The sequence below is a fragment of the Silurus meridionalis genome, chromosome 2 (assembly GCF_014805685.1).
Source record: "Silurus meridionalis isolate SWU-2019-XX chromosome 2, ASM1480568v1, whole genome shotgun sequence".
Classification (NCBI taxonomy): Eukaryota; Metazoa; Chordata; class Actinopteri; order Siluriformes; family Siluridae; genus Silurus; species Silurus meridionalis.
This window is the reverse complement of record NC_060885.1, coordinates 26,283,940-26,295,682: the sequence shown is the minus strand read 5'-3', so window position 1 is coordinate 26,295,682 and position 11,743 is coordinate 26,283,940. Positions and strand designations below refer to the sequence as shown.

Genomic DNA, 11,743 nt, shown 5'->3' with positions numbered 1-11,743 from the left:
ACCTTCTTCCACTTCACCTTCTTCCACAATACCTGTGGCAGTCGTTGGTAACCCTGCCCTCGACCGATCCAGTATGAATTTCTGATTCGTGATCTGCATATTTGATTTGGCACATGGTTTACACTGGATGCCCTTCCTAACGAAACCTTCCCATTTATCCAGGCTTGGGACCGGCACTAAGAGTGCACTGGCTTGTGCAACGATATAAACACTTGGAATATATCAGTGTGATGAATCTATATAATATACGAGTTTACCTTTTTGTATTGAATTACTAAAATCAACTTTTTAATGATTGAGATGCACCTGTTCAAGGTCTTCTTTCTACCAACCTATGTAAACCAGATCGTCATGGAGTGTTTTCATACTGGAACAGTTTTATGTTTCTCCAGCTTTGTGGCGACAGTTTGGAGAGAAACAACTAATGGCAGGAAACGTCAGTTGTCCCAATACTTTTGTCCAATTAGTATACTGTGTGTGTGTGTGTGTGTGTATTCTGTAGCTGGGCGTCATAGTATTAAGAGGTGAACTGATTCATGTAGGCCACAACTGAATGTCTGGGTGTGAAATAAACGACCCGACACTGCAGTTAATTACAGCTTTTTAACTTAAATGTGATAAAAACAGGTTTAATTTTAAACCTGGGGTTCCGAGCAGTCACGTGGTTCTAGCGTCTAAGGTCACGTGATTCGGAGTTTCTCTTGCGTGTTGTTTGTAACACACACTTCAGAGTTTCAGTTTGTACAGTTCCGCTGTGAGGTGAGTTACACACGGGTTATTGTTTAATATTAGTGTATTTCCTGTTGTTTGGTAGATTGTGTTTTATTCGCTATTAATATTTTATCAGAGAGTTCTGGAGTTTACGCTCCAACTGTTAGCATAGCGACACTGCTAAGCCGCTAACTTCAGCTGTGTAGCAGTTAAGCGGCTAACTTCCCCGCTTCACCGTAAACACAGCCGCATACTAATTCTAAATGTTTAAAAGCTAAGAGCTGATTTCTATAAACATCGTTATAAATGTGTTTAATTTCGGAGCTAACTGTTTTTTTCCCGGACCCTGTAACCGTGCTGCACCTTCCGCCTTTTGTATTTCCGGGGAAAACACTATTTTCATTATATACTTTATTGTTAGTGTCATTAGCTCTTTGACGCGAATAAGTAGGTTTATAACCGGAAACACAAGAGTGGTTAAAAGACAGGGGTGTGTTTTATCTTTATTTATATATATATATATATATATATATATATATATATATATATATATATATATATATGTATGTATATATATATGTATGTATGTATATATGTATGTATATATATATATATGTATGTATGTATGTATGTATATATATATATATATATATATATATATATATATATATATATATATATATATGTATATATATATATATATATATATATATATATATATATATATGTATATATATGTGTGTGTGTATCTATATGTATATGTGTGTGTATATGTATATATTATGTGTGTGTGTGTATATGTGTATATATATTGTGTGTGTGTGTGTGTATATTGATGTTTGTTTGTTTGTTTATTACAGCAGGAGTGTGAGATGTATTATTACAGGTATGAGAACACGGAGGTCAGCTGCTGTTACAAATACCTCATGTTCAGCTACAACATCATATTCTGGGTAACACGCATTCACACATATACACATTTTTACACTCATACACATACATAAACATTCTGACACACACACACACACACACACACACTCCCTCCCATCCTGTCTGTTTCCGCCATGTGTGTATGCAAGATAAGAGACAGTCAGCTGTGTATTGAGTATACACTTTGTCCACAGTGTCTTTGTGCATGCGTGCGTGCGTGCAGCACAGCAGGAGACAGTGTTTGTCTGTAACAGGAAGTTGACTCACTTTGTTTCCTGTTTAATGTATTTTTTAAACACACGGGGGAATGTGGGGCAATCAGGTACTGAACGTTGTACACTCAGACATGATGGATTTGTGTGTGTGTGAATTGTTTGTGTTGCTAGAGTTTTTGGAACAGATCAGAAAAGTATTAAAACATGAGAGGAAAGTTTCTGCTGTTTGCAGATTTACTGAGTGTATACTGGGATTTAAACTCACAACGTCCTGGTCACCAGTATACATCAGTATACCACCCAACACTGAGATATAGACGTGTGTGTGTTCTGTTTCTCTGTCAGCTGGCTGGAGCAGCATTTATTGCGATTGGATTCTGGGCCTGGAGTGAGAAGGTATGGAACTATAATAAACATCTCTCACACACACACACACACACACACACACACACCTGTATCTTTCACATTATGAATAGTGGTAGTGGATACTGGAATAGCGGAGAGTGCAGCTCTCAGATCTCACACACACAGCTAATGAGTATTTATTAGGGGTGTCCCTGACTAAAGATTTATGTAGTCAAATCAGGATTGTCAAATCTCACCCATAGTCGAAACGTGTGTGCTGGGTGGGGCACCAGGTAGTCAAACAGTGGGTATGAGAACTTTTTATTTTCTTTCGCACACAAAAACAACTTTCTAATAAAGTGACCAAAACTCCGTGACAAAACTTGCGTTTCAATTTTTTAATTGGTAATCGATTTACAATTTATATATATATAAATCGATTACCAATTAAAAAAAAAATATATATATATATATATATATATATATATATATATATATATATATATATATATATATATTAGGGCTGCGATTAATCGAAAAATGAATCACGATCTCGATTCATACATACATTCGATCTTCTTTTTAAATGACGGCGATTCACGTGCATATATAGTATTTCCTGTATTCAGATGCTGCATTCACGTGTTCACGTATTTACTTACAACATTCTAAGATGCTATATCAGTCAAACTTACTCACACTGTGTAAAACCAAACCCTATTTATTCACCAGTCAGACCCGATCGTTTCTCTCCTCCCTCGTCCTTATTTGCGGCGTTCTGCTGTCACTCACGTGGCGTGTATCAAAGCGGCAGACCGAATACATTGGTGGATTTAGGCGGTAACATAACTTGGTGGATTTAGAGCGGTAACATTGGTTTCATTCAAAGAGAGGAAAAATTAGCGCCAGTTCGAAATTCCTGGTGGCGACGATGCAGCAACATTGGTAGCGAAAAAGGAGCACATTGCACCGTGTGGAAGATTTTCGGTTTAAACCTGGCGATGATGCGCAGCAGTCGTAATCTGTAAGCAGTGCTTTGGCATTGTGGCAGCCCCGCAAGGTAACACCACCAATCTCTACAACCACCTCAGACGTCACCACAAAATACAGTACGAGTTAGCCATGAAAGACAAGGAGCCACACCAAAAATACCAGCCGCCAGACCACACAAACTTCAATAACTCAGACATTACACGGTGCATCCCCATACCCCTCAAGTTCCCAGCGGCACAAATACATAACAAACGCCATCGCTTATCACCTAGCTAAAGACATGGCTCCTATAAACACTGTTGAAAACGAGGATTTAAGGCAATGATAAAGACTTTAGACAAGCGCTACTGTCTGCCCTCTCGCAACTATTTTTCATCCGTTGCGTTGCCAGGTCTATATACTCAGTGTCGCATGACAGTCGAGAAAGAACTGCAAAAATGCAAATTACTACTACTTTTATTATAACTGAAAATCCTGTGTAGCACTGTTTTTACTTGAGTGCAATAAATGTTTTGGTTGAAAACATGAGAATCGTGTGAGAGAATCGTGATCTCAATTCCCATGGAGAAAAATTGTGATTCACATTTTAGCAAGAATCGTGCAGCCCTAATATATATATATATATATATATATATATATATATATATATATATATATATATATATATATATATATATATATATATATATATATATGACCCCATAAATACTTACATTTCCAGAAAATATAATTTTCTGTTAATTTTCATATGTCAGGCTTCACAGGGTGGAACTTCAAAACATAGACAACAATGCCATGGGTATAAAAAAGAAACTAGTGGCTACTCACTCCGTACCAGAAATAAGATTTGTTTTGCGTATGCATGAAAACACGAAAGAATCAATAGCGATAGCCTCTACACAGGAAGTCGCTATGGATTCAAGAGTCAAGATTTATAATTTGTCACAAACATAGTTATATGCAGGATACAACTTGCAGCAAAATTAATTCTCTTGAATCCATAGCGGAAGCCGCTAGACACTTACTTGTTAGCAGCTAACGCTAGCGCTATTTACTCTTTAGCAGGTGTTGTATTTAGGATGGATTTAAAAATAACCCTACAAATATCAATAAACTGCATTAATAAAAAATTGCAAATAAGCAATTGTATGTTTTACATTTCCTCTTTATATGTGTATATATACATATGTGTATAATATACTGTAAATTAGTGTGCACTAAACTGTGTGTGTGTACTTTGTAGTAGTACTAAAACAGTTATAAAATATGGTAATATCAATAGTCTATAATAATGTATGTGTGCGTGTTGGGGGTAGGGTGTGTTGTTGGACTTGACTCAGGTGACCCGTCTCCATGGGTTTGACCCAGTCTGGTTGGTTCTGCTGGTCGGCGCGGTAACATTTACGCTGGGATTTGCTGGCTGTGTTGGAGCGCTGAGAGAGAACATCTGTCTGCTCCGATTTGTAAGAGCGCCGTTCACATTCTAGTGTATATATCTAGAATATATACATATGTACAAGTAAAATCACACTCTGCATTACACTGTACTGATCTGCTCCAAGTACTGTTATCACTGTGTTATTCTTAGATCCCACACAGACTGTCTCACCCTAAACAACCTCCCTGGTGTGTGTGTGTGTGTGTGTGTGTGTGTGTGTGTGTGTGTGTGTGTGTGTGTGTGTGTGTGTGTGTGTGTAGTTCTCAAGCATGATTGGTTTCATTTTCTTCCTGGAGCTGACGGCGGCTGTGTTAGCGCTGGTGTTTCAGGATCCTCTGAGAAATTGGATCAGCGACTTCTTCATAGTGAATGTGAAAGGGTACAGAGACGACATCGACCTTCAGAACCTCATCGATTCACTGCAAAGAGTGGTACATACATAGCGCCACACATGTGAAATGCCAGGATGGATGTTGACCGAACATACCAAATTTGTGGTTAGGTGTCCACAAATTTTTGGCCTAAGTGTGGGCTAAATAAACCCTAATCCTAGATCAGCACTGGATTTGGTTCGGAACAAAAGTCATATTTCAGAAAATACTCAAATTGATGGAATTTTTAAAGTGATACAATTTTGCTGAGAGCTGAATTCTAGCATGCAGAAGCACTTCTCAGAGACAATCCAACAAGGTTGTTTTTATATGTATTTAATTTGGAAAAATTTAATACCTAAATTCATCTAGCTATCTGTTATGTTGTTGAGCTTGTGGGATTATCGGATTACTCAATTTTGTGTCTAGAAGATCTCGGAGAAATTAATTTTGCTTAATGAACTTTCCACACTTGACTGGGATTGCAGAAGAGGAAATAACGCTGGGTGTGTCAATGCAATATCAGCAGGAAAGGGATAGAAGACATTTCTGTAATGCAGGGAAATGAAATTCTGAACTCAATAAGCGCTTCACTTGTACCACATTTTGTTATGTTATAGCCTCATTCCAAAATCGATTAAATTCATTATTTTCCTCAAAATACTACAAACAATACCCCATAATGACAACGTGAAAGTTTGTTTGAAATCTTCGCAAATTTATAAAAAATAAAAGACAAAAATAGAAATCACGTTCATAAGTATTCACAGCCTTTGCTCAATACTTTGTTGAAGCACCTTTGGCATAAATTTCAGCCTCAAGTCTTTTTGATGATGCTACAAGCTAAGCACACCTACTTTTGGGCAGGTACTCCCATTCTTCTTTTCAGAACCTCTCAAGCCCAGTTTGGATGTTAAGGGTCGGTGCACAACCGCTCAAGTCTGGGCTCTGGCTGGACAACTCAAGGACATTCACAGAGTTGTCCCATAGTCACTCATTTGTTATCTTGGCTGTGTGCTTAGGTTCATTGTCCTGTTGGAAGAGAAACCGTCACCCCAGGCTTCAGGCCACTGTGCTCATTGGGACCTTCAATGCTGCAGAAAGTTTTTGTTCTCTTCCCCAGATCTGTGCCTCAATAGTGCTCAAAAATGCTTGTTTTGTGCTCTTACATGCACAAATGTCATTTGATTAACTGTGGGACAGGTGCATGCCTTTCTAAATCATGTCCAATCAACTGAGTTTAATTTCCAATAAAGCTGTAGAAACATCTCAAGGATGATCAGTGGAAACATGATGCACCTGAACTAAATTCTAAATGTGCCATGGCAAAGGCTGTGAACTTATGTACAGAGGTGTGAAAAAGTCCTGATTTCTTCTTTTTTGGCATGTTTGTCACACTTTAATGTTTGAGATCATCAAACTAATTTAAATATAAGCAAAAGATAACAAGTGAACACATGCAGTTTTAAATGAAGGTTTTTATTATTGAGAGAAAACAAAATCCAACTCAATAATAAAAACCTTCATTAAAAAACTGCATCTTGTGTTCACTTGTTATCTTTTACTAATTTAATATTTACTAACACTTTTTTTTTTCATGTTGGCATTAATGGGTATTGTTTGTAGAATTTTGAGAAAAAAAAAAATGAATTGAATACTTTTTTGAATAAGGCTGTAACATAACAAAATGTGAAAGAAGTGAAGCGCTTTGAATACTTTCCAGATGCAGTGTATAGTGTAGGAAATGTTTGTGTGTTACTAGAACAATGGATTACACATGCGAAAAAAGATTCAGGTCCCCCTCGTTCATTAACAGTAGTTCATTGGTTAAGATGTTGGATTTTGGATGGGAAGATCATCAGTTCAAATTCCAAGAAAGCTGCTGGGCCCCTGAGTGAGGCCCCTAACCCTTAGGTGTATAAATGAGAAGTTGTAAGTTGCTCTGAATCAGGGCTTCTAACAAATGCTGTAAATGTAAGGAAGATACTTTCCTTTCCACATGTGGCATAATGCAAGAGACAGATTGTATTAGAGTGTCTAGAGCAGGGGTCACCAACATGGTGCTCACAGGCACCAGGTAGCCCACAGGCCTTTTCTAAAAATAGCTGTTTCCTACTTTGTTAAATCATTGTTGATAATTATTGTGAGAAATCATTAACATGATCAGTGTCTTCACATAGATGAATATAATTAATTATTAATAATAACATAATAAAAGGTAAATTGAGCAAATTTGTTATTTCAGATCAAACTGACAACTGTGTGTATCAAACTAGTAGCCCTTCACATTAATTAACCCAAGAAGTAGCTCTCGGTTTCAAAAAGGTTGGTGACCCCTGGTCTAGAGTGCACAGTATATTCTCTTTTCCTGAAATAGTTCACTATTAGTTAACAATGGTAAGATATGGGTTAGGATTGGAGAGAGAAGCATTATTGGTGTCCTTAAAGGTATCAGAGCCCACTACTGTAACTCTTCTGCAAATTGTAAGTATGTGAACACAAAACTGTGCTTCGAAAAAAGCCTCAAAGGAATTTCTTTATCCCAGTTGTCTTTCATCCAACCAGAGTGCCTTAGATTTATGTGTGGCTTTACTGCATCGTTAAAAGGGCAACGAGGAACAGAATCTCTATAAATTACACCCAGCAATATGTTGTGAATAGTAATTCTAGTGTCAAATATAATTCGGCTAAAATAATAATATCTTTATACAGTCAGTGGTTTGTAATTTATATGAATTGCCAGGGAATAGATTATAATATATTTAAATTTGTCCTGGAAAAATTACAAAGTACATAGCTGATAATACTAATCTGTAATAATAGTGTGTGTGTGTGTTTTCAGAACCACTGCTGTGGAGCAAACAGTCCAGATGACTGGAACCAGAACGTTTATTTTAACTGTTCAATGACCAATCAGAGCAGAGAGCGTTGTGGGGTTCCATTTTCCTGCTGCATCAGTGACCCAGCGGTATACACACACATACACACTGTTTATTATCCCAATTTCAGATGTTAGCAGCCCAGTGTCTATTATCATACACATTGAAGGCAAGAGACACTCACACCAGAACAGGAAAAATGTCCTCACTATCACTTTAAACAAGGGATTAAGGTCAATGGACTTACATAGTCTCAGACCATACAGTTGGAAATTGGGTAAAGTAAAGGTTTACATTTTAAATTTGCACTTAGAAACTGCCCTTGACTGGCTCTTTCTCACTGTCCCGATGGAACAGTGAGTGAACATTAACCTAAGCTCTTGACATAACTGGATGATTGTACACTGTGCTGCTGCAGACAAATAATTTGGTTAATAATATAGTTTAATGAATGTATATAGAAGCTCATAATAATGTCAGGGTTCCCATGGGTCATGGCTTTTCTGGAATATCATGGAATTTTAAAAGGTCTAATCCAGACATTAAAAGTGAGGAGATTTTATATTTAGTTTGTCCAAGTCATAGAATATCAGGGATTTTTGGTTTTGTCACTTTAAATGTTAGTTTTGATCAAAAATCAAATTGTTAGTTTCAAAACTATTCCAGAAAAGCCATGACCTGTGGGAACCCTGACTTTATTATGAGCTTCTATATACATTTATTAAACTATATAATTAACCAATATATATAATTATAATATATTTTTTTCCCGTGTCGTTTTCACAACTTTTGCCCTTTGCTATGGTTAGGCTTTTTTTTTCAGCGCCATTTCATTCCCTTCCTGGTCATCAACTGGCAATCACTTAAGACCCTTGCAAATGGATGGATTTTAAATACTGTCTGTGGCTGGTGTTTGTCAGGCTCAGTGCTCAGCATAAAAGTGGCCTGTTTTCCATTCATTATAGGTCATGGAAATTCAACTTTATTAGTCAGTGAAAGTCAGGGAATTTAACATTTGGCTTAGAGTGGGAACCCTGTGATTGATAGATAGATAGATAGATAGATTAGATAGATAGATAGATAGATAGATAGATAGATAGATAGATAGATAGATAGATAGATAGATAGATAGATAGATAGATAGATAGATAGATAGATAGATAGATAGATGATAGATAGATAGATAGATAGATAGATAGATAGATAGATAGATAGATAGATAGATAGATAGATAGATAGATAGATAGATAGAATCATTGAATATCATTGAATATCATTGAATATCATGAAAATGTAACATCAAAATACTGTTTGTGTGTTTGTAGGACACAGTAGTGAACACACAGTGTGGCTATGATATCAGGGCGTCTGGATCTGTGGTAAGAACACACACACACACACACACACACACACAAAAGTGCAAAATATTAATAAGTGCCATTATGTTATCAGTGTTGGTTAGACCTGTACTGTTTCTTCACCGTTTAAGACATTGATTTTGTTTGTGAGTTTCACGTCAGTCCGTGTGACATTCACAGACTCTTTTTACACTCACCTGCTGAACAAAAGCGCCACACTGCACCCCAGAGATGATGTAAAATGTGATCAAATGGAGTAGATGACGAACAAGTCACGGATTTTGCCGTGTAAACGGCCCCGAATGTTGATTGACTATCGGCAAAAATCCATAGCATGTGCTGTTTGTTTTTAAACGTGGGACTGTGTGCTGCACAGAGAGCGCTATATCGTATTTATTAATTTAAATTTATCATTAATTTAATTTATCGTTTATAATTTATAGAATTATATTTATAAATCAATATATTAATCATTTCATTTATCACATTTTTATTTTTCAGTACTGTGTTTTTTTCTTTTTGTAATAGTTAGAAAAGGCTAGCACTATAGAAAGTACATAGATAGAAAATACAGTACATTTTCCATGGAGTGTTATTTATTTATTTTTTAATTCAGTATCCATTTTAGACGATTCAGTTGATTAATTGGTTATCAGAAAGTACAATCCAATCCAGCTCTCAGTAAAATCCGGTTGATCAGTTGAACCATACTATGGACCCCTACTATGAGTTGTCCTCGCTCTACATTCTCATTCTAACTAATAATCAACACACAGGTAAGGCTGATATTCCACACTGGCTCACTGTTTTTGTGTAATAAGGTTTGTGTGTGTGTGTGTGTGTGTGTGTGTGTGTGTGTGTGTGTGTGTGTGTGTGTGTGTGTGTGTGTGTGTGTGAGCAGGCTAGGCAGAATGTAATCTATTTGAAAGGCTGTGTTGCTGCTCTGGAAGAGTGGTTGCCACGTAACATCTACATCGTAGCGGGAGTGTTTATAGTCATCTCACTGTTACAGGTAAAAACACGCACACATCACAAGTGAATGTATTGAGATTATTTGTAGTATGGCAATGTATCATAAAGTGTGTGTGTGTGTTTCAGATGGTGGGAATTTTCCTGGCTCGGAATCTGATCAGTGACATTGAGAAAGTGAAATTTAATTATTAACCCGCTGAAACCAAAAAAAGTCAATAGAACACACACACACACACACACACACTTCCTAACCTCTGTTTTTTTGTTTTCCCACTGTGTGTGTGTGTGTGTGTGTGTGTGTGTGTGTGTGTGTGTGTGTGTGTGTGTGTGTGTGTGTGTGTGTGTGTGTGTGTGTGTGTGTGTGTGTGTGTGTGTGTGTGTGTGTGTGAGAGAGAGAGAGAGAGAGAGAGAGAGATAGATACATCGAGTGTGTGTCATTGTGAGTTAGTGCTTGTTGGATGTGAATTTGTCTCTACAGTGCCTTGTGTGTGTTTGTACAGTGAAATCCCAAGTAGAGATCTGGCTGCAGATGAATGTGAATGTTGTTCATGTTGAAAGGATTTTGGTCAATCAATGCAAAACATTTATATACAGACCAATGGGATTGTTTTAGTGAATTTAATTAGTGGATTTTGTTGCTGTCTTGTCACCTGAAAGCTGAACGTTCCTCATATTTTTCCATCTCTGCCCTGGAATTAATTCTATATTGATTTTGGGCCAGAACGCTGCCAATGATTTAACCTTTTACAGGCTTATATGCATGCTTTGAAATGTATGGCATCATGAGCCTAGTGGGTGCAGGACGTCCATCAACGCAGGATGAGTCTGGAAGTGAAATCTTTGTTTTAATAATTACATGTTAAATAGTTAGAACTTTTTAAATGACATTCACAAAATGAAAAGAAATGCTAGAATCATATTTAGACACATATTCACGTGTGTGCGTGTGTGTACAGCTTTCTTCTTTGTAAAGTTTGTCTTTTCTAGAAATGTTTCTCTGAAATATGAAGTTTATAGTCTTCATTCCAGCAGATCTAAACAGATCATCCTTCCATAATCATTTGACTGCACTGCAGAACCTCTGTGCCATAACAAAAGGTTTATAATAGTGTTAACTACAGAAAGTTTAATTTCTAACTTGCTTTACTGTTTTTGTTTGTCTTTACTTGTTGTTTGACTTCTTATGGTTATTTTTAAAAATTAGTTTAAACTTTTGAACTGAAGTTTTATATTTTATATGATGAATAAAGACCAATTTTGCTTATGAATGTTGTATTGCCATTTTTAACATTGTTAATGAAAAGCCACAAATTATTTAGTCGGTGCCGGAAACGTGAAAAAAGATTACAGTAGGGTTATAGAAACATTAACAATACACAATATTACCTGAAACCATACACACTGCAAATTTAACGTTGATTTACTCAATATCTGTACAGACAATATCACATTACATCCTCACTGTATCTGTACAGACCACATCACAGCCTCACTTTATTTATACACACCACATCACAACATTCTCACTGTA

At 36.6% G+C, this 11,743-nt stretch overlaps 1 protein-coding gene across 1 annotated transcript; it reads left to right on the top strand.

The window, feature by feature from the left end:
• The first annotated feature begins 592 nt into the window (after positions 1 to 592).
• On the top strand, positions 593 to 11,476 carry tspan14 (tetraspanin 14). Its single transcript, XM_046870607.1, has 10 exons — positions 593 to 759; positions 1,572 to 1,664; positions 2,202 to 2,252; positions 4,511 to 4,657; positions 4,893 to 5,063; positions 7,846 to 7,971; positions 9,208 to 9,261; positions 10,142 to 10,252; positions 10,339 to 10,486; positions 10,583 to 11,476. Exons 2-9 carry the CDS (start codon positions 1,584 to 1,586, stop codon positions 10,402 to 10,404), a joined length of 807 nt encoding a protein of 268 aa, XP_046726563.1. The 5' UTR covers positions 593 to 759; positions 1,572 to 1,583; the 3' UTR covers positions 10,405 to 10,486; positions 10,583 to 11,476.
• The last annotated feature ends 267 nt before the right edge of the window (positions 11,477 to 11,743 follow it).